This window comes from Cervus canadensis, chromosome 16 (assembly GCF_019320065.1).
Source record: "Cervus canadensis isolate Bull #8, Minnesota chromosome 16, ASM1932006v1, whole genome shotgun sequence".
Lineage (NCBI taxonomy): Eukaryota > Metazoa > Chordata > Mammalia > Artiodactyla > Cervidae > Cervus > Cervus canadensis.
This window is the reverse complement of record NC_057401.1, coordinates 29,758,394-29,780,652: the sequence shown is the minus strand read 5'-3', so window position 1 is coordinate 29,780,652 and position 22,259 is coordinate 29,758,394. Positions and strand designations below refer to the sequence as shown.

The 22,259-nt window shown below is 39.3% G+C and overlaps 2 protein-coding genes across 8 annotated transcripts in view; both read right to left on the bottom strand.

Moving 5' to 3' along the window:
• Positions 1-12,875, bottom strand: part of C16H5orf34 (chromosome 16 C5orf34 homolog) — a 30,516-nt gene extending 17,641 nt beyond the window's left edge. The window contains exons 1-7 of one of the 5 annotated variants that reach the window (XM_043488965.1): positions 12,458-12,875; positions 10,135-10,259; positions 9,211-9,532; positions 8,842-9,075; positions 8,599-8,688; positions 5,591-6,237; positions 2,109-2,210 (exon numbers count right to left, since the gene is read on the bottom strand). In XM_043488965.1, the coding sequence (XP_043344900.1) occupies positions 2,109-2,210; positions 5,591-6,237; positions 8,599-8,688; positions 8,842-9,036 (1,034 nt within the window). In that variant the 5' untranslated portion in view covers positions 9,037-9,075; positions 9,211-9,532; positions 10,135-10,259; positions 12,458-12,875. Of the gene's footprint in view, positions 1-2,108; positions 2,211-5,590; positions 6,238-8,598; positions 8,689-8,841; positions 9,533-10,134; positions 10,260-12,457 lie in introns of all 5 variants that reach the window. The other 4 variants (XM_043488966.1, XM_043488967.1, XM_043488963.1 and 1 more) reach the window with 4 other exon arrangements.
• A 6,052-nt stretch (positions 12,876-18,927) lies between these two features.
• PAIP1 (poly(A) binding protein interacting protein 1) overlaps positions 18,928-22,259 on the bottom strand; it is a 29,026-nt gene continuing 25,694 nt past the window's right edge. For all 3 annotated transcript variants that reach the window (XM_043488786.1, XM_043488784.1, XM_043488785.1), the window contains exons 10-11: positions 20,601-20,694; positions 18,928-19,210 (exon numbers count right to left, since the gene is read on the bottom strand). In XM_043488786.1, coding sequence (XP_043344721.1) covers positions 19,117-19,210; positions 20,601-20,694 — 188 coding nt within the window. In that variant the 3' untranslated portion in view covers positions 18,928-19,116. The remainder of the gene's footprint in view (positions 19,211-20,600; positions 20,695-22,259) is intronic.

Below are 22,259 nucleotides of genomic sequence, written 5' to 3'. Positions count from 1 at the left end.
CCAGTTCTGTTTTTCTTACGATTGTTTTGGCTATTTGGGGGTCTTTTGTGTTTCCATACAAATTTTAAAATTATTTGTTCCAGTTCTGTGAAAAATGCCATTGTTAATTTGATAGGGATTACACTGAATCTGTAGATTGTCTTGGGTGGTATAGACATTTTATCAATGTTGATCTTTTAAATTCAAGAACATGGTATATCTTCCCAACCGTTTGTGTCATCTTCAAATTCTTTCATTCAGTGTCTTATAGTTTTCAGAGTACAGGTCTTTTGTCTCCTTTGGTAGGTTTACTCCTAGGTTTATTGTTTTTGATGTGATGGTAAATGGGATTGTTTCCTTAACTTCTCTAAAAGAAATTTCTCTAAACCGAATTAAACATAAGAGGTTTTGCAGAGCAAAGGAAATCATAAACAAAATGAAAAGACAACCTATGAACTGGGAGACAATATTTGAAAATGATGCTACTGACAAGGGATTAATTTCCAAAATATACTAACAGTTCATGCAGCTCAATATAAAAAAAAAAAATAACCCAATCAAAAATGGACAGAAGATCTAAGTAGACATTTCTCCAAAGAAGACATACAGATGGCCAAGAGGCACATGAAAAAATGCTCAAGATTGCTAATTATTAGAGAAATGCAAAACTATAATAAGATATTACCTCACAGCAGTCAGAATGGTCATTATTTAAAAAATGACCACAAATAACAAATGTTGGCAAAGATGTGGAGAAAAGGAACCCTTATACAATGTTGGTGGAAATGTAAATTGGTGCAGTCATTATGGAGAACAGTATAGTGGTTCCTTCAAAAACTAAAAGTAGAGTTACCATATGATACAACAATCCTACTCCTGGGCACATGTCCCAGAAAAAAGATAAACACACCCCAGTGTTCAATGCAACACTATTACAATAGCCAAAACATGGAAGCAACCTAAAAGTCCATCTACAGATGAATGGATACAGATGTGATCTACCTATCTATCTATATATATACAATGGAATGTTACTCAGTCATAAAAAAGAATGAAATACTGCCATTTGCAGCAACATGGATGGACCTAGAGATTATCATACTAAGTGACATAAGTCAGACAGAGAAAGACAAATACCATATTTTTTTCACTTGTATGTGAAATCTGAAAAAAAAAAAAGATACAAAAGATACAAAGGGACTTATTTATGAAACAGAAATAGACCCACAGACATAGAAAACAAATTTATTGTTACCAAAGGGGAAAGAATCAAGGGGGTGGATAAATTAGGAGTTTAGGACTAATAGATACAAACTACTATAATAAAATAGATAACTAACAGGGACCTATTGTATAGCACAGGGAACTACACCCAATATTTCATTATAAACTATCAGGGAAAAGAATCTGAAAAAGAAAAAAAGAATATATACATATGTATACTGAATCACTTTATAGTACACCTGAAACTAACATAACATTATAAACCAACTGTACTTCAATAAAATTATTTTAATAAATTTTCTTTTTTAAAAAAGAGAGAAGGGGGTGGGTTTTCATGCAGGAAAAGGAGAACCCAAAAGAAAAAAAATTTCACAAATTTCTTCTAGCATTATTTACAGAAGTGAAACTGAATCTAGCCAACACTAAGTACTCCAATCACTAGAGGTATACTTTGTGGTGGAATAGAGATAATTCTATAGAATAGTTTAGATACAGAGGAGACAGTCAGCGAATATTTGCTGCATGAATGATGTCCAAAATCTCTCCTGGGCTAGTGAACTTCTTCCCTAATTCCATGCTCAACAGGCAACCCTCTGATATGTCTAAGATGACAAGGTCCCCTTTTCTTAGAAGGGGTATCCTAAATAACTGGCAAAACATTTCATTCTCAAGCAAAACTAATCCCTCACTGGCTCTGGTGCTGTCACAAAAATCTTGTGATTATGGTTAATGTGAGTCAGTCACAAAACCCCTAGGTGCACTATGAGACCTGTAAAACATATGGCCAACATAGGAAAACAGTGGTCCTGGCAAAACAGTATCCTCCTGGGGGAGTCCATCCTCGAGGCTAGTTCTATACCCTCTGTGATATTGCTAAATAGTTCCAAGTAACAGAAGAGCCTTACCTATAGGTAACACCCTTGTACCAAACCACTTTGACTAGTTCATGGTAGGAATATTCTTCTTCACCAAACTGTTCCTGTGAAAGTGAATCAGAAAAGCTCCACCTGTGAAGGACAAAAATCCAAACTATTAACTCTGCCTGCTTGATAGAATTACCTTTAGAAGTCAACAAAACAGTGCTGCTGTAGTAAGACTTATTTCTTGCTTATATTAGATTTTAAAAAAAGTAAAAATACAAAAGTACATTAGTGAAATTTAAAACTACAGTTGACCCTTGAACAACATGGGGGTGGGGGCACTGACCCCAGCTGTAGGGAAAGAGCAAATTAGCCAAGATGGCGTGGTCAGGCTCTCTCCCCATGGCCTCTTGCTCTTGTGCCGTTTTGTAAATAATGATTATGTAACAGCTGAGATCATTTATAATCATCAGGATTTTATAATCATCAGGAGGTACTTGCTTGGTCACGGGTTACTCTGTGCCATATGCCTGTATGAGCTCCACCATGAAAGCCCTGGCTGCTGCTGCATCAGGGTTACGTTGGAGGGGCATCATGGTCATGTTATATGAGGTCATGTTATGCCTGCGTTATGGCTACACTATGGTTATGTTATGGCTACACTGTGGTTATGTTATGGCTGCTACTCCGGCTGCTGCATCAGCCAGGAGAGACGCTGTGTTATGCCAACCAGGAGAGAATAACGTGTCTGCCGTTTGTTCCTACAGCTCCTCAAGTCTTCTTCCAGCCTCTTAACTCATGCCTTGCCTATCCTAGGTTCAGCAAACAGTGTGAACAGCAAGACAACTGGTGCTGTGAACGGGATCAGCACTACACCAGTGCAGTAGGAAACCAAGTACTGTTATCTCTGTTTCAAAAACAAAGGAGCTGATAAATGACTCACCCACGGGCAGGAAGCTGAAACACTTTGGCTAAAATCAGGACTCAAACCCTAGTTCTGCTGATTCTACAAACTGTGATCTCTAATCAAACACAAACTCTCCCCCACATCTAGTAATTTAAAGATCTAAAAAATAAAAATGCAGGTACTATATTTATTGAAAAAAATCCGCATATAAGTGGACTCACATAGTTCAAATCTGTGTTGTCCAAGAGTCAACTGTAATCTTATTTTTTCACATATTTTCTTAGTATTTTTAATAATCTCATTGTTGAATCTCAGCATAAATACATGTTAAGTTTTACAAACCTTAAAAATTTAAGATTCAAATAATAAATATTTACTGAAATATGTATGGTGGGCCAGATATTGTGCTACACACACTGTGGATATTACACTCAAGAAAGCAGACATGGTCCCTGACCTCAGTGGAGGATTTTATCTAGCACAGATATTAAACAGTAGATACTGAACATAAAGAAAGGAGAACTACTGGATGCTATGGATTGTATGGGCTTCCCTGATGGCTCAGCAGTAAAGAATACCTATAATGCAAGAGACCCAGGAGACGTGGGTTTGATCCCTGGGTTGGGAAGATCCCCTGGAGAAGGAAATGGCAACCCACTCCAGTATTCTTGCCTGGGAAATCCCATGGACAAAGGAGCCTGGTGGGCTATACACCAAATGGTCGCAAGAGTCAGACACAACTGAGCGTGCACACACACTCTGGGCTTCTCTGGTGGCTCAGTGGTAAAGAATCTGCCTGTATACAGGAGATGTGGGTTCAATCCCTGGGTCAGGAAGATCCCTGGAAAAGGAAATGGAAACCCACTCCAGTACTCCTGTCTGGGAAATCCCATGGACAGAGGAGCCTGGCGGGCTACAGTCCATGGGGTCACGAGTCGGACACGACCCAGCAACTAAACCACCACCATGTATTATATACAGTCTAGTCCTATCTAGGAAATGAGGCTTATGCTAAGACCTGGAAATGAGCATAAGTTAGTGAACTTAGAGGGAGAAAGGGAGTGTTCCAGGCACAGGAAAGAGCAGGTGGTAAAAGAAAGTGGTAAAAGAAAGCTTGGGCAAGCATTTGAGGGATGGTGAGAAGTTCAGTTTAGGGATTTCCCCAGTGGTTCAGTGGCTAAGATATCATGCTGCCAATTCAGGGACCTGGGTTTGATCCCTGGTAAGGGAACTAGATCCCATATGCTGCAACTAAAAAACATTCAGCATGCCACAACTAAGACCCAGCAAAGACAAACACACACACATATTAAAGTCCAGTTCAGTATAGAAGGAGCAAGGGCAAGAGTGGTGAGGATTACAGATCCAGGAATGGACCAGATAATGGAAGGCCTGTTAAGTTGTGTTTAAGGATAATCAAGTTATTGAGAAATTGTTCATTTGGAAGCGTTAATCTTTTCATGTATACTAACAATATTGGAATTCCCAACTCTAACTAGATAATCATGACAAGCCTAAAAATAGGTCCTGCATTTTGTTTTTCAGTAACAAATAAGTACTCAGAAAAGGACCTGAGATCATATCCCAATTCTTCAAGTACCAGCTGTGAGACTTCGGTTGGGTTAATATTTCCATGTCTCAATTTCCTCTACAGTGTGGGGAGTGATAATAGTACTTATCTCAAGGGGTGACTATGAGGATTAAATAGGTGAAGTATAACTGCACTTCACACAAAGCAGTGGTTTGTGCTAGCGATGATCATTATTACTACACCACTTACACAGCGTTCATGTTATAAATCTGTACCCATTAGGGTATCCATCTCTTAGTGATGGTAACAGGTTGGTACCTGGCCATCCAGAAGCCTCCCTGTGTTTACCCCTTTTGAAATGGACACATTCGTGCAGCTGCTCACGTGCTCAGCCACTCCAGCGTGTCCGGCTCTGGGGTAACCCTATGGATCACAGCCCGCCAGGCTCCTCTGTCCACGGGATTCTCCAGGCAAGAATACTGGAGTGGGCTGCCATGCTCTTCTCCAGGGGATCTCCCCGACCCAGGGTTTGAACCCACATCTCTTATGTCACCTTCACTGGTAGGCAGGATTTTTACCACTAGTGCCACCTGGGAAGCCCAGACATATTTACACTGAGTTAACCAAAGACAAGGGTGTTCTCTGAGGCTGTGTATGAAGGAGGAACCCATGATCACAAGCTTGTCAGGTCCATGCTCTAGCAACAGAAGTAACAGGTGCCACTGAGCAGCAGCTGACATGTCGTAGAGCTGGTTCCCACAGAATTCTGTGCCATCACTTACTGCACTTTAACAAAATTTTTGGTGACAGGGATCCTTACTAGACTCTAAGCTCCTAGAGAGCACAGACTCTGTCTTAGTCATCTCTACAGTCTCTGTGCTTAACAAAGTACCTAGTGTAGTATGTAAAGGAAGAAATATGAGTAACACATTAGCTAGGGACATTATTTCCTATCTATTATGAGCAAAGTTTAAGATCAACTGAACTTTCCTTATGCATGGTATCAGATGATTCAGATAGATAAATGATCCTCAGGTGAGGTCTGGTTTTGACAAAAGTGTTAGGACAAATAAGTCATTCTTCCATTACCTGTGCAAGTGTGGGGCAGGACAGCTCAGCAACAGGGCCTTGGGAAGAACAGAAACTTCTTTTCCTCTTTCCTCAGAAACATCAGAAGTTAACATTCTCTTCTGGGTGATATCTGCATCAATTCCAGACATACTCCTGATTTTATTATGAAAACGAAGTGCTAAAGACAAAGGGTATTTCCATTCCTCCGGACAGGAGGCCACAGACCAGCACTGCTTTACCCATGTGTATACACATGTGTCTTTCGTACCAGGTGAAGATCGCACCTCCCTCCCTTCGGCTGCATTCACACAACTCTTCTCTGAAAGTCCTTCGGATTTCATGATCTGATGATAAAGTTCATTTTCTTTATTCTTCAGTTTTCTTTGTCCTGATAAACTTCCATGTGTACAGATTTTGCCAGCTTTTTCAACCTGTTTGTCCTTTTTGCCTTTATTATTTTTTTCGGACACTACTATAGATGAGTCTGGCTTCTGGCTTACTTTACACAAAAAATGTACTGTAAATTCATGCTGAGATTTGGGCAGGCAAAGGTATGCGTGACCATCTAAAGATGATATCCTCACAGTGCCATTCTGCATACAGGTCATGCCATCATCAGTGTCAAGACTGGGCCATCTCACTTCTGAGACATCAATCAAGATACGCTGAGATGAGGGGGAAAAAAGGAATGGTATTTTCTGTTAACAATCCACGTTTTCCATCCATTTGATACTTAACATATTATGGAAGCAAGCTCTTAAAAGTTTTGTCCTTTACCATTTAGAAAGAATGAAAAATGTCAATCTATATATGGTTTTCCAGAGAACATTTGATATTATTATCTCTCTCAGAAAAGTAGAGACAAAACACACACACACACTGACAAACAGGACAGAAAAGAAAAACAAAAATCATCTTGATTATTTTTAATGTCAAACATATTCTGATTTAAAGTGTACAATGCATCAGAGATACATAGATTTGCGGCCCTTCCCAAAAAGTCTATTCTGAAAAAAGAATATAAATGAGAGAAGACCAGCACAACTATATGAAAAAGCAATCACACAGTAAATGGTATGCAACTAGCATAAAAATCATCAACAGAACAATTTAGAGAATAAAGAAACAGACTCAACCATATCGTAAAATGTTACATATCGTAACATAAGGTTTTCAGAACAAGGGGGTAAAGGGAGAATTAAGTATTTAACAAATGGTACTGAAATTATTCAATAGCATTGGGAAATGCTATCTCAAAGGATTATCACATGGACTAAATAGGATAACATATATAAGGTACTTGTCCTACAGAGGTACATCACACACTAAAATAAATTCCAGGTGCCTTAAAAGGTAACATTTAAAAAAACAATCAAATTGCTCAAAGGTAAACTGATCTGAACCAACAGGAAACAGATTTGTAATAGGTAATGGGGCTTGCTGCATCTTTTCATATAAGATAAAAACAGTGAGTGTCATATAACAGTCTTTTAATCAGTTAAGCTTGTCAAATCACACATTTCATCCTCCATTTATATAAAACCTTAAACTTACAAAAACTATTGTCAAGAAAGCCTTGTAAATTTACAATGCTGTCTGTGTGTACAGATGTTAGTGTGCTAAAATTAAGGGCAGTAGTCACGTCATTTGCAGCAACATGGACGCAACTAGAGATTATCATACTAAGTGAAGTAAGCCAGACACAGAAAGACAAATACCATACGATAGCACTTACATGTGGAATCTAAACTGTGGCACCAATGAACCTACTTACAAAACAGAAACAGACTCACAGACACAGAGATCAGACTTGGTGAGGGAGTGGGGGAGGGATGGACTGACTGGGAATTTGAGGTTGGTAGATGCAAACTATTACATTAGAATGGATAAACAATGGATACTGCATAGCACAGGGAACCAAAGCCAATCTGCTGGGATAAACCATAATGGAAAAGAATATTTTTAAAAATGTATATACATGTAAAGCTGAGTTATTCTGCTCTACAGCGGAGACAGCAGAGACTAACACAATATTGTAAATCAACTATACTTCAATTAAAAGAAATATAAAAAATTTTAAAAGGCCAGTATTCATTGATGGCAAAGCTGCTTTATAAGGATGATCAGTTAAGACAATTGTTTTTTCTAGACTTAGACTATCGAATGCAGCATCAGCAGCATGCTATGTAGTTTCAGTGAATTGTCACTCAAAAGATATAGTGGAAAAATGGCCCTGTAAACTAAGTTACTGGCTTACAATTTTTGACTCCTGTGCCATCAGACAATATAATAGAAAATTACTCAGCAGGCAGGCAAACATCATGTCTATAGCAGAAAGTGGTTAAGAGCCAGTCTTCAGAGTCAGATAGACTGGGTTCAGATCCTGACTTTGCCATTTAGAAAAATTTCATGGACAAATTAGGTAAACTCTCTGAGATTTAGTTCTCTCATCTGTAAAAAGGGGCTGGTAGTAGTCAATACACCTGTTCTGATTGTTTGAACATCCATTTTGATTAGCAGATACCCATGCCATATTGAAGCTATTAAATTTTTCTATATCATTCCTAGAACTTGGCACATAGTAACCCCTCAAGAAATGATGGCTATTATTACTCCTAAAAGTTGAAAATAGAATAAAAGAATAAAACGTGTATACCCATAAGTAATTACACATCTCTCCTACACATTAACTACACATAAGCTACTGAAAATGGCCACATAATTTCTTAATTTTGATACCTTTGAGAATCAGGAAATCACCAATCTATAAAGTTCTGAGTATAATCCTCTGATACAAAAAAGAGAAAAGGGAAAAAAGGCACAGAGATTCACTATGTAACTTCTGTGTCTCAAGGAACAAAATATCAGCTGAAAATGTCAGTCTGTTGAAATGTACGGCCTATGCATTGTATAGCAACATGTCTATGCTCAGTGTCATGAAGAAAAAAACCTAAATATTAAACTACCTGTTTGTAATCACTTGTCCTCAAATATTTGTTTTAAAAATGAGGTTTAAAAAATATTACCGTTTTCACTTCAGAAGGTATGATGCTTTCAGATAAAAAAGGACAGGTAGCAAAAGAGTTACGAAAATCGAGGGCTCGTTGTAACTGCTCCTACAAAAAAAAAACCCAAAGTAATTTTAAAAAATGATTTGAATATCAATTTAGAATGACAGTAATCCAGAATACTAGCCACTTTCTGTATTCTGGACACCTCAACAGTATTTTAGTATGAAAAAGAGTAGTTTTTGTGCCATCTTTACTTACTCGGTAAGCGCTAATAACAAAGTGTGTCCTTTGGCGAATTCTTTCCGGCTGTTGTAAAGGATGTGCTGAAATAGGAGGTGCCTTTTCAAATAAAAATTCAGAGCCACAGGGAGAAAGCTGCAATCTGGAACCATCAATATATTGCACTTGCACTGAATCATCTTCATAAAGTACCATTTGCACTTCAGCCGCCATTACTGTGACTGTTGACAAAATTTCCTCCCAAGGCAAAGGCTGAAGGAAATAGCAAATACAGTAGCACCAATAGTTCTCTTCACATACAAAAGTTCTATCAAAATAAATGGATGAACATAAGCAAAACACACTGCCACTGAGCTTACTTTTTTGGATGAAAAGTGATTATCTTACCCTGATCTGACCTGAATGCCTTGATTAATCCCGAGGGCTTTACCTCAGTAGTGTGGGAAGATAATTGGGAGGGAGAAGACAGCCCACCAAGTTATAACTGCCCTTATCATTTTAGTAGCTTTACTTCTGAAGTTTAACTTCTGAAAATTGGATGCTCAGGATCTCACTTCAAATAACAAGCAAATTCCATCTTTGCAAAAAAAATACATCAAATCAGAGACTTCCCTGGTGCTCCAGTGGCTAAGACTCCACGCTCTCAACGCAGGAGTCCCGGGTTTGATCCTTGGTCAGGAAATTAGATCCCACATGCTGCAAACAAGACCTGGGGCAGTCAAATAAATAAATAAACATTTTTAAAAAAGAAGAAGAAAAATGTAGCAAATCATCTGTAGTACATGTAAAAGGGGGGCCAAAAGTAACTATTTGGCCCACTTGAAAATAACACCTGGATTCCTGTCACTAGCCTGGCTTTACGGAAGTAGCTCCACGTCACAACTCAGAAAGCTAACTAACCACCTAGTGAATTAGATTCATCTTGTTCACTGAATTCAATTTCCTCCTCTTTACCTCTAAAATGTCTCTGTATTCTCACCTATGCTTTCCACACAGGTATGATGGAAGGGGAATGAAAGGGTTGGGTTCCATTCACACTCTCCCAGTTCCTAGCGTTGTTTCCTTATTTGTAAAATGGGGGTAGTGATAGGATTGCTGTGAGGATTAAATGAGACAACATATGTAACAGTGCCAGTAGTGTGAATGTTGCTTTGCAGGAGCTCAATAAATTTTATAATTCTTTCTAAAACTAACTGCATCCCCTACTAGGACATTATCTCCTTCTGTTACCCAGGTGATCAAGTTTCACCTGACCGAAAAAAAAAAAAACCAAGTAGTAACTTTCCATAGATACCGTTTTCTCCAGCTTACCTCTGTTTCCTACCAATAAACCTCTCAGGTATAGTATTCACTGTGTCAACTTTCTTTTTTCTTTTGGCCGAGCTTCGAGGCATCCAAGATCTCAGTTCACTGATGAGGGATCCAACCCAAGCCCCCTGCATTGGGAACATGAATCTTAATCACTGGACTGCGAGGCAAGTCCCAGCGTTCACTTTCTCTCCCAACAATCTTCAGTGCATTGCAATCTCAGCTTTCTCTGTCACCTCACTACTGAAATTGTTTCACAATGGTCACCAATATCTTCCTACACCCGATGACTTCCGTCTTCATCCTACTAAACTAGCCAATATGTGATGGTGTTGTCTGTCTTCCTTTGCACCAAACTCTCTTCTTCTGCCTTTTATGTAAAAGGGTTGGGGGTGCCATGGTCCCTCCCCCCAACCCCCTCTATATCTGTTCTTCTTAATAGTTTAACCACTGCTTCTTCACCATTCTCTTAAATCAAGGGATTCATCAACACCTGACCTTAGTTAGTCCCCATTTTATCTCTTCTTACTAGATACCCTTATGTTGCTTTTATGCCCACCCTTAAAAGGCTTTTATGCCTTTTAAAAAAATCTTACGCATTTCACTGTATGTAATTAGCTACATATGATATAGCCTACAATCTTTGGCGGAGTATGTCAATATATAAATATTAAACCACATGATCTCTCCTGAGGAAATTCACACAACTTTAATCATTCTCTTTCTCTAGAGAGCTTCCAAATTTACCTGACCTCTCTCCAGAGCATCCAGCTGCCTGCAGGACCTTTCTCCATGTCCCGGTTCCACAGATAAATCAAACTCAACATCACTTCCACTCAAGGAAGACTTATGTTAATACCCTCGAATTCACTTTCATTCTTAACTCCCTCAAGGCCAATCTACAAACAGTAGCTAGCAGGACCTTGTAACATAAAAATGATATTTAACCCCTTCTGCACTTTTGCACTTAGAATAAAATCCACTTAGAATAAAATCCAGATTCTTAACCACAGCCTATAAAAGCCATATAATCTGCACCTATCTACTTCTTCCATGTCTTCTCCTAACTCTCTCCTTGTTCAGGACACTTTAGCTACATTGGCTTTTTTAATGTTTGTTTGTTTTTTTTAAGAAGCTGTAACGCATCTCAGAACCTTTGCACTGTTCTTTTTGCCAGCATGCCATTTCCCCGACTCATCACATGACTGGCTCTTTGACACCAATAATATCTCAGCACAAATATCTAACTTCCTCAAAGGCCTAAACTTACCAGTTAAAAGTTGTTCCCAACAATGACTTTTTATCCATTTAATCGTTTTTCTTCATAACATCTATTACTATCAAAATGGGTTCTATTTATGTACTTGCTTTTTGTCTTTTTTCATGGGACTTCCCTGGTGGCTCAGATGATAAAGAATCTGCCTGCAATGCAGGAGACCCGGGTTCGATCCCAGGGTCATGGACAAAAACTCAAGGAGAGCAGGGACTTCATCTTTCTTATTTACAATTGTACCCCTGGCATCTAAAACAATACTTGGCCAATAATAATAAGGGTGCAATAACTATTAAGTCATAAATATATAAGTAATATATAAGAATATATAAGTAAATTTTAAAATTCTTGCTCCTCCTGAATTGCAATTTGAGTCAACGGCATCTCAATTTGACTTCTTAGTGTTTCTCTTCACACCCTTGTGACAAGTCCTGTTGATTCAGTATGTCTCTCCCATAAATCTGGCTCTTCCTTTTCTATTTCTGGTCAACTTTTCCCTCCACTCCTGTAAACTGTCTGGGACCTTTTCCCAGTTTTCCCCCCTCTCCAATCCATTTCCAGTATTCCCCTCATTGGTAATTTTCCACACCCCAGACCATACCAACCACTTTACATCACTTGTTTACAAACTTGTTAACGGGCAATAAATATCACAGCACTAAGCATATTTATATTGCGGCTATATGTATCCTATATATGTACGAGGTCTACTTGCTATTTCAGAAAAAAACAGGTGCAGACACACAGTCGAAAAATATATTTTCTCATACCAACTGGGAAAAGGCCTCTATCTTAAGCCAAGATTTTTTTCCAACAGCTTATTCTGGTATAATTGTTGCTTGGATTATTTAAATAATCAAGCAGACACAAGAAACAGTTAGAATATCTTAAGTTCCTGCCATCATTAATAATAATAATAATCTGGCTCCAGCCCACATTGCCAGCGTCATGTCTACTTTGATCAAAAAATTTGTTCTCGACATTAACGGGAACTTCATCAAACGCCTTTCTACAGAAAAAGCCTCATCCAAACCACCAACGTCTTCGACTCACACAGCAAGCAGTTCTGAGCTTTAAAGTCGTGGAAACGAGGCCAATCAATGGCCCTTGTGCTTTAGTTTGCCAAAATACTCGGAGTAGCAGCTTGTTCTCCTGCCTACGACGCTTCTCGAGGAGTATTTCTTGAATTTGACAAGTTACCAGCAAGTGATGTTTCTCGATGAAAGAAAAGTCATAACCGAGAGGAGTTAAGGCTACAGGGAGGTTTGGCGGCCTCTCGTCAAGTCCGAGTAGCCGGAGACAGCGGCAGCTGCGACCGCGAAGACGAACCGAAGGCAAACAAACTGCCGCAATTCAAACCTTCCCGCACCCTAGGAAACCCGCCCGTTTTACAAAGGGAGACCGGAAGTCCTGACCTAACCGAGCCCTCCTCTCGCAAAGGGCGGGACCGGAAGTAGGGGAGGCAGGGGCTCTCAGTCCGGAAGTTGGTCTGATACTGTCCGGCTTTTACTTCCGGCACCCCCCACCCCCGCCCCGCCCAAGGAACCGGCCAGACCTGGTTGTGCTAAAGGTGGTGAGGACGCACGTTCTGATGCTCTAGCCGAGATAGCTAAAGATTTGGAATTTAGTGGCGTGATACTATTTAAATAATCTAAACAATTATACGTCAATAAAGCGGTTAAAAAAAAAAAACTTGACCGAAGATAGAGACCTCTGCTTTCCTAGTTTGATGTCAGAAAATGTCGTTCAGCTTTCTTTGCACCTTTAAAATTTTTGTTTACGATAGCAAGTGGACGCGTCTGCTATATTTATTGCCACTGAAACAAACATTTGTGGAGAGTCTATGTACTAGGCGTGCTGTGGATAAAGAAGGGAACGCGATCCATGGTCGAGGACGGGGGCTAGAGATTAACTGGAAAGAAACGACTAGACAATAATTTAATCACAAGTTTGGTAAATGTTCCTAAAATAAAATACAGAGGTCTGTGAGAGTTTATGTGTGCGAGTCGCTCAGTCGTGTCCGACTCTTTGCGACCCCATGGACTGTAGGGCTCCAGGCTCCTCTTTCAGTGAAATTCTTCAGGCAGGAATACTGGAGTGGGTTGCCATTGCCTTCACCAGAAGATCTTCCCCACCCAGGTATCGAGCCAGAATCTCTTGCATTGCAGGTGGATTCTTTACCGTCTGAGGCACCAGGGAAGCCCTGGTGAGAGTTTATAGTGGGCGACCTAAACCGCGGTTCCATGGTGGCTCAGCTGGTAAAGAATCTGCCTGCAATGCGAGAATCTTACTTGGTTGGGAAGATCCCCTGGAGAAGGGAATGGCTACCCACTCAAGTATTCTGGTCTGGAGAATTCCAGGGAATGTATAGTCTGTGAGGTCGCAGGGTCGGACACCACTGAGCAACTTTCACTTTTTTTTTTTTTTTTTTGGCGGGAGCGTGGGTGGGCTGAGCGGGCCGTCGCCCGCGATTCGGCCGGCTGTGCCACACCACCGCGCGCCCCCCCAACTTTCACTTTAATCCAGGCTGAGGAAATATTTCCACTGAAATCCAGAGTTAAGTAGGTGTTAGCTAAATACAGTAGAGGGGGAAAGTGTTTCAAGGTGAGGTTACGGCATATGTTAAGGCCCTGAGGTCCAAAGGAAAAATCTGGCCCCTCCCTTAAAAGTGTTGAAAGAAAGCCAGTTTGTTCTAAGTATGCTTAAAGAGGATAAAGAGACTCTTCTTGTGGGAGAGAAGCTTGAAACTGGATTATAGAGATAGGCAATACAGGTTTATGAATTATTTACCTTATCTTAAAAGCAGTGGTAAACTATTACAAGGGCTTTAAACAAAAGGTGGCAGCACTAAGGGATTGAGAGAAATATGACTCCTTAAATTCATCTCCATTTTAGGAATTCTGATATGCAAACTGACTTCAATCTTTTGTAAGGTGTAATAACCTCAAATAACCATGATCTGTAACCTCAGTTTTATTACACACTGCTAACTTAGATTCTATCAAAACCCATCTTTTCCCCCTTCCACTGTGTTAAGAAACTCCTATATATGAATTTTGTCTACTAGAGGGGTTTGGTGGTGCTTTTTGCATTGGATTTTTTTTTGCCAATCCAATACTTTAGAAAAATTCCTGCAAGTGCTGAATGGAGAGTGAATTGAAGGATATGAGAACAGATGTGTGGCTCTTTCAAAAGGCTTTTGAAAGAGCAACAGCAGAGATGAGGGCAGTTCAGACTCAAGACTAGACAGTGAGAATGGAGAACACAGTTCCAATATTTAGATCAACACTTAAATCTTGGGGATGACTTAACATCAAGAGTTAAAACAATTCCAGGGGTTTCTGGTTGGGGAAAGTGGATAGGTGTCAGTGCCCTCAATGAGAGGCGGGTGTAAGAACAAGTTCAGGGAATAATAGTATGACAAATTTTGTGAGACCTCTCAGTGGAAACACCTTAGTAAAGGTCTAGAATCAGGATATTAGAAATAAATATGGAGGTCAGCAGTGATACTGACCTCCATATTTATTTGAAAGTGACAGCTGCTAATTGAAGCTTTGGGAGAAGATGCTAGTCCAAGGATATTGTGACATGAGAAAAGAATGCTCGGGATTGAGCTTTGAGGAACACCAGTACTGAACATGAGAAACAGCACAAAGCTATGGAGGAAGCAAGCCGTTGTCTTCTAGATGCCTGTGTGTTAGTTGCTCAGTTGTGTTGGACTCTTTGTGACCCACACAGACCAGAGCCCATCACGCTCCTCTGTCCATGGAATTCTCCAGGGAAGGATACTGGAGTGAGTTACCTGTGCCCTCCTCCAGGGGTTGAACCCACATCTCCTGGGTCTCCTGCATTGGCAGGCAGGTTCTTTACCACTAACGCCACTTGGGATGTTTTCAATTTTGGTGTTGACAGTGTCAGATATTGCCTAGAGAACAAGCTAAAGAATTAAGTGTTTATTCAATTAAATGGCATGGATGTCATCATTGACTGTAACAAGGGCTGTTGTATATACTAGTGGCAGAATATATAGTGGGTTTGAAGAGCAAATAGGTAGGGACGTCTGATGAGGAAGCAGAGACAGGACTGTTATTGGGGAGAAATGTGAGGGCCAGATTTCTTTTGATGAGAGGAATGGCATATTCAAACTCATGCAAAGGGCCATGGAGAAATATTTTTTTAAAAAATACAGACCAAGTAAGAACAGAGTTTGTGAGAGTGAGAGGGCAGGGAGTTCAAGCACATGTTGGAAAACTATTCTTTAATAACAGGAGGGATACTTCCTATAGAGGAAGAGGAGGGATGAAGCATATTCAGATGCATTTGTGAACATCTCTCTGATGACCTTTTTTTTTTTTTCTGTGAAGCAAATCATCAGGGAATAAAGAGGCAGACAGAGTAGAGTCTCTGAATTGAGCAAGAGAATGAAGAATCACAGTTAAGATTACTGGCAGCCTAAATGAAGGTGGTGACTATGGATTTACAGTAGTACAAACCTAACAGAAAACCATCTCCCACAGCCTGGATGCAGCAGCAGTGTCCAGTTCACCCCGGGCTGGCATTTTGCTAGGCTGACACAATACGGCAGTAGTACATGCCCTTAAATGATTTGTATCTGCTAAGGTCTAGTCAGCTAAAGACCACTGGGCTGAAGCCTGTGGTCTGACAGAATATTTGATGTGTAAGCAAGGAAGTACACTTCAAATGGGGCTCTCCACAGGGGGAGGAGCGCATCTTCCTTGTAAGGTCTGGGCTCCTGCTGAGGAATTCTGAGGAAGCTCTAAGGGGAGAGAGACCAGTTCCTGGTTGGATGCTCTTTCTGTAGCAGGGTTAGAAACAGGGTTTAACTAAGGGACTGGCTGCTATCCTGAGGTGAGGGCAGTTTAGCAACTGGGTATCCCCAGAAAGATGGATGAGAACTGCAAAAGCAGGTCTCGAAGCATCACTGATAACAAAGCCCTGGTCACACACACACTGGGGTTCATGACCTCGGGAAAAACATTTCCTATTAAGCTGCAGCTGGCTTTATCTGTGTCTGTCCTCCCAGCTTGATTAACAGGCAGGGCTGCTGCTTTTTCAGTTTAAGCTGATTTTCAGTCCTGGATAGGTTTTCACTCTTACATCAAGCATCCTCTCTTAATAAATGTGACAATTCTTAAAAAAAAAACTGACAACTTAATCCATACCCTACTGTCCTCATGACAGATAAGACTGAATAAAATACCTAATCACAGAATTCCCCTGCTTTCTGACAGCATCCAGGCTAGAGCAAATCTCCAGTTTCTTCAGCCCTCTCCCAAATTATCCAACCAAAGCCCCAATCCCACAATAGGTTCTTTTGAACACTTTTACTGACATAGCCTACAGTTCCCCATGGTGGATACTCTACCTCTCGACAAGTACTGAACTCAACATATTCAGGTACAGGTGTGGCCCCGGTAGTCTCTGGCTGCAGGGCACTGACAATACAGACAGAGGGTCTGAGTTAATGACACGACTTCCAAGACTAATATCTGCACTTTGTTACAAGACTAACATTCACTGGCACCATTGTGTCCTTGCTCATTAAAGATTTGTACTAATAATCCCTGTTACAAAAGATGTACGGATCTGTATTTCTGTTGAAGACATGGCAATCCTAAAGACCAACTCTTCCTTTCACTATGCACTGCTGCAGTTTTAAAACATGTCCACACGTTCCTTAAAGGCCTCCTATCTGATATGGCTTTTTAGCGAGCTACTCAGAACCCAGAGAGACTGTCGCAGAAGCAGTGCTGCTTGCAGCTTCCGAATGCAGCCTCTTCCTGGGTACTTTGCAATGCCCCCTCTTAACCAGCTGTCATGTTGGGAGAAGTCTAAGCCACGTGGACAGGCCAGGTGTAGGTGCTTCAGGTCACCTCAGCCCAGTCATCAGTCATGTGCGTGAAGACAACTCTAGAAGATTACAGCAGCCAGCTGTTCCAGCCACCCCTAGTCCTTACTTTTCCCAAAAGGTGCAGACTAGAAAAATAGTACCCTTCTTGTACCCTGTCCAAATTCCTAAGCCACAGAAACATGAGCATGATAAAATGGTTATTGTTTGGGTGGTTACTTAAGTAGCACCAATAACTGGAACATACTGATCCTACTGCTAGCTATCCTAAGTATAGCATATTGGTAACATTTAGTAGATAAAACTGGGTGGTTATTCACAGAGCAACTGCACAAAGTTTAAAGTATATTCAGTGAGCATATTCCTGGCCTCAGCCTAACGTCCAGGCCTTTTCCTGCACGCCCTTGCCCTCATCCCTGAGATTCATTCACAGTGAGCACAATCCTCAGAGAACTTCAGACGGAGGCAACAGCCACCATGTTAGCCATCATTTTGAAAAAAATTCTATTACAAATTAAAAAATCCCAATTACATATATACTTGCCTTTTACAATAAGAACACTAAGAGTTTACATTTCATAATTGCTAGTTTTTCCAGGTAGATGTGAATGTTTATTGAAACTAATTCAACAGACAATGAATATCTTCTATCCTAGTAGTTTGATTTCAAATCTTAATTTTATGATGTCATGTAAAAAAATTCAATAGAAATTCTTTAGAATTCCAGGATACTACTCCGAAAACTTAGAGGAAACAAAACTATTTAAATTTTATTTTTAAAGTCTAATTTTAATCCAGACCAAACAAACAAGCCAAAAAGTGAGAAAGCTAATCGAATTAGCAGACACAGATGTACCAAATGTAAAACAGTGGGTTATTAACAGAACTATTTACATGCATATTTACAAGCAATCTTTTTGTACATTACGTTTTAATTAGTTGGAAAAAGATTTTTGACATAGGTAAAAATATTACTAAGGTAGGGCTGAGGTGGTACCACATTATAGTAAAAGTATTAGAAAAGTGGTTCTCAAGGTGTATCAATTATAAAGCAGATGAAAACTTGAGTGACAAAGATCTAGTAAAATTCTCTAGTAAAAAAGTCAATGCAACTTATGCTATAAAACAAAAATGAGAAAGCCATATAAATGAAGCAGAATAATATTCTAGGTTTTTAGAGTAATGAGGTTAGGTTTTAAAAAAAAAATTCTAGAATTGCAACAAATCCTCAGTGAAGATCTTGGTTGTTTAGTTGGGAGTTCTTACTTTTTTTTAAAATGCCTTTTTAAAAGCCCCTGGTATCAAATAGCATCTGGACATGTAAATTAGTTATTAATGACATTTCTAAGACTGCAGGTCCTAAAGATATTTGTGATTGTGATTCGTATTTGAAACTCAATTCATTGAGACACTATACGTAAAACTAAGTGAAAGCTATAATACTCTTATCTAAGAAAGTATGCTACATTTTGCAGTTATATGTATTTCCAGGCTAAGAATTTTTCCCTCAAGAAAAGTAGAATTTAAAGGATAAGCTACTAACCAGCTAGCAAAATTTACTTTCAACATTTTTCATTTTTTTCAAAATCGATTTTATTGCAGCCAAAACAGTGGAATTAACTGTACATAATAAACTATTATATATATATACACATTTTAAGTTATAGGGAATAAAGTTTATTTTGGCAGAGAGTGTTAAACAAAATTAAAGTTGCATACATTAGTAACATAACTCAACATCCTTAATTTGGTATAAGTGTGACACATTTTCTTGCTTTCCTGTGTTCTGCTAAATCACCATAACCTAAACTGCTTTATAAAACTGATACGCTGAAATTTAACTTTACTGTTTTCGCTTACGCTCTGATTCCAAACAAAACTTTTCATAAGCTTCTTCTATCTCTGGGTCCATCTCATCATCAATATCATCCAAGTACCTGTGAAAGCAGCACAGATGAGGTTTATTTTTTTAAATTCAGAAAATGTCTAAGATACCAAGTCATGAAGGTTATGTGTCTCCCCACCCCCAGGACCCTTTTGACCAACACGTGACAAAATTATCTTGCCAGTCCTACCAATTGCTGATGGGTCTTTCTCCTTCTTCCCTCATTTCTAGTACAAGGCCACATACTGAAATGCCAGAAGTTCATTAGGGCAAAGAGAATATAATGCTTACTAAGCTAAACTTTAGAGGATAACCTGACATTCAATGCCAAGGACAACTTTCAATTTCCACTGGTCACTCTCAGCAGGGTTGAACCCCTCTAACTGTGCCTGGAAGCACATCCCTGTATTTTTCTCTATTAAGCTAGTATATAAAAGTATGACACTATCAGAAAATCAGACTTATATTTAAAATGCCACTACCTGGAGAAAGAATAAATGTGATTCTTTTTTTTGTTAAACCTACAATACATGAGATGGGATAAGAAAAACTAAAGCCACGGATTTATTTCTGCCCTCTACTTATGAAGAGGAGAATCTAAGTAGCCTGTTCAAATTCACATGAATTGTTAACAGAACTGGGAGTAAACCTCAAGTTCCTGGTCCTTCTATATACAAAATGTAGTATGATCTAATGATAAATGAGTAATACAATAAAAGTTTCTTTTGTCATAAAGAATGGCAGGTAAAGATTGAGATATGGGATACAGGACTATAATTTTTATGTCTTATATGTCTATCAACCCAAACATTTTCATATAGTTATCTGTGGTTTAATTTTAATCCCTTAACAGCCAAGCTTTGAGACTTTTACTGTGTGCCAGGTGACTACTCCAAGTTATTTATGTATCTCATTTAGGTCTCAAAAAAATTCAAGGAGGGGTACTACTATTCCTATTCAATAGATGGAGAAAAACGCATAGAACTTGCCCAAAATCTTATAGTATTAAAGTTAATAGAATCTCTTTTATAAAAACTGTTTGAATATGCTACATTAAGTTTTCACCTTAACTATATTTAATTTTCAGTCATAGTGTTTAATATGATTTTCTGAAAATATCTGGTAAATAACTACTACATATATACTACTAACATCATTAAATCAAAATGCACATTCTTTCATCATCTTTTCTAGTCTAATAACTCCATCCACAAGCTGTGGCCACAGGAACTCACAAAGAAAGCAGCTAAAGATGGGAATTTCCTGGCAATTCAGTGGCGAGGACTCCGTACTTCCACTGCAGGAGGGCTGGGTTCAATCCCTGCAGGGGGAACTAAGATCTCCCCTGCAAGCCGCATGGCATGGCCAAACCAAAAAATGAAAACAAAAATCCAAAAAAAACACCAAACCCCCAAAACAAAAAAAGGATCTAAAGAACTTACGGATCACCACCCCCTGATAAATCTGTTCCATTTTCTTCATAATCTGGAAAAAAGTCTTCTCTTTCAAGTAACTCTTGATATTTCTCTTGGTAATCTATAAAAAATAAAAAATTTTAATACTGAAAAATATTCATATGGAACGGCCAAGTTACCCCCCAAATTTTTTTAAATATTATTTTTCATTTAAGTAGATACATTTAAGTAGCAGTTAAGGTTCCATTTACATACTTTAAGAATATCTTTTACACAACTTACATTATGACTGGCTTGCTTTCTCTCTCCCCTGCACACAACATGCTCATAAATTACACAACTGACCATTATTGGTCACTGACCTTCCACACTCTCAAAAATCCACATGTAACTTACCTGGCCCTCCTTATACATGGTTCCTTTGTATTTGCTGATTCAGCTAACCCTACATAAGTACTGTAGTACATATTTAGTGAAAAAATCACATAGAAACAGACCTGTGCAGTTCAGAGGTGAACAGTATAATATTCCTCTAAATAGATGATGGAAATCAAAGCCACTATGAACGTATCAGAGGACACTTCACAGCCAATGTGTGTGCTGTTTACATTCTCTGTTTCTTTCCATCAGAAGAGATACTGTCCTAAACTTGTTTCTTCCATACTGCTGTTTGCCCTTCCACAAGGAGGGATTTCAATGGAACCTCCTAGCTTCTGGCTCCATTATTCCTTCTCAAGGAGGTAAAATGAGCTATCTGGCTAGCAGGTAAAAGCCATCATTTGCTCGAAGTTTCTCAGAGGAGGCTAACCTAGCAAATGTTCTGAGTAGAGATTTTCTTTTCTTCCCTCTCCTTTGAGACAGATGGAAGGTGGATACCTGATAAATGTTTCAGCTATACCAACCTTCCCTTGGTTGGGCTTTCTAAGGCAGTAAGAAGGTGGTATTATAACTCTCCATCTGCCAATGCCTTAAGGCAGAGTTACTGAGTATCTTTTAAGATGAGCAAGTATGTATAAAGCCCTCACCCCTTATTAGTAAAATGGGTCAGTGTATATTAAAACTAGTTATCTTACAGTCAATTTCTTGTGAACAGCAAGCTCAAATTTCAAGAGGATGATATAATTACATTAAACTTGACAGAGACCATGTTTTTCCAAGATTGTCAGTCTCTATAAAACTAATTCCAGTTTAAAGGGTTAGTGATATTTTTGATATCCAATCTTGGTATTTGAGATAATTTTAACTATAAGACTGTCCTGCAATAAATACTTAAAGCAACATATAAAACAATCTCCTAAATGTATGAATGAGTTCGCATTCACTCACTCACTCATACACACACACCCGCTCACATCACCAGATGACATAACTCTTATAACTGGGAGGCTGGTAGACCAAGCGGTCTTAGGAACAAAGGGCTTGGATTTTAAAACCCACAGACGGTCAGAAGGCAAGGTCTTGAGTCCATGTGAAACAGGGAGATGGAACTCACGCCCCACGTCCATCTCACCTACACAAACCCAGGACACAGAACTGGTATTTCAAGCAAAAGGTGAACCAAGAGAAAAATGAAAAACCTCAGTGGTAAAGGAGATGGCAAAGAAGCTTGGCTGTCCCTGCCTGCATTTGGAATCAGGACAGAAGTACTGTGAAGAAACTGGTCCCCCAGATAATTTTTTAAATTAA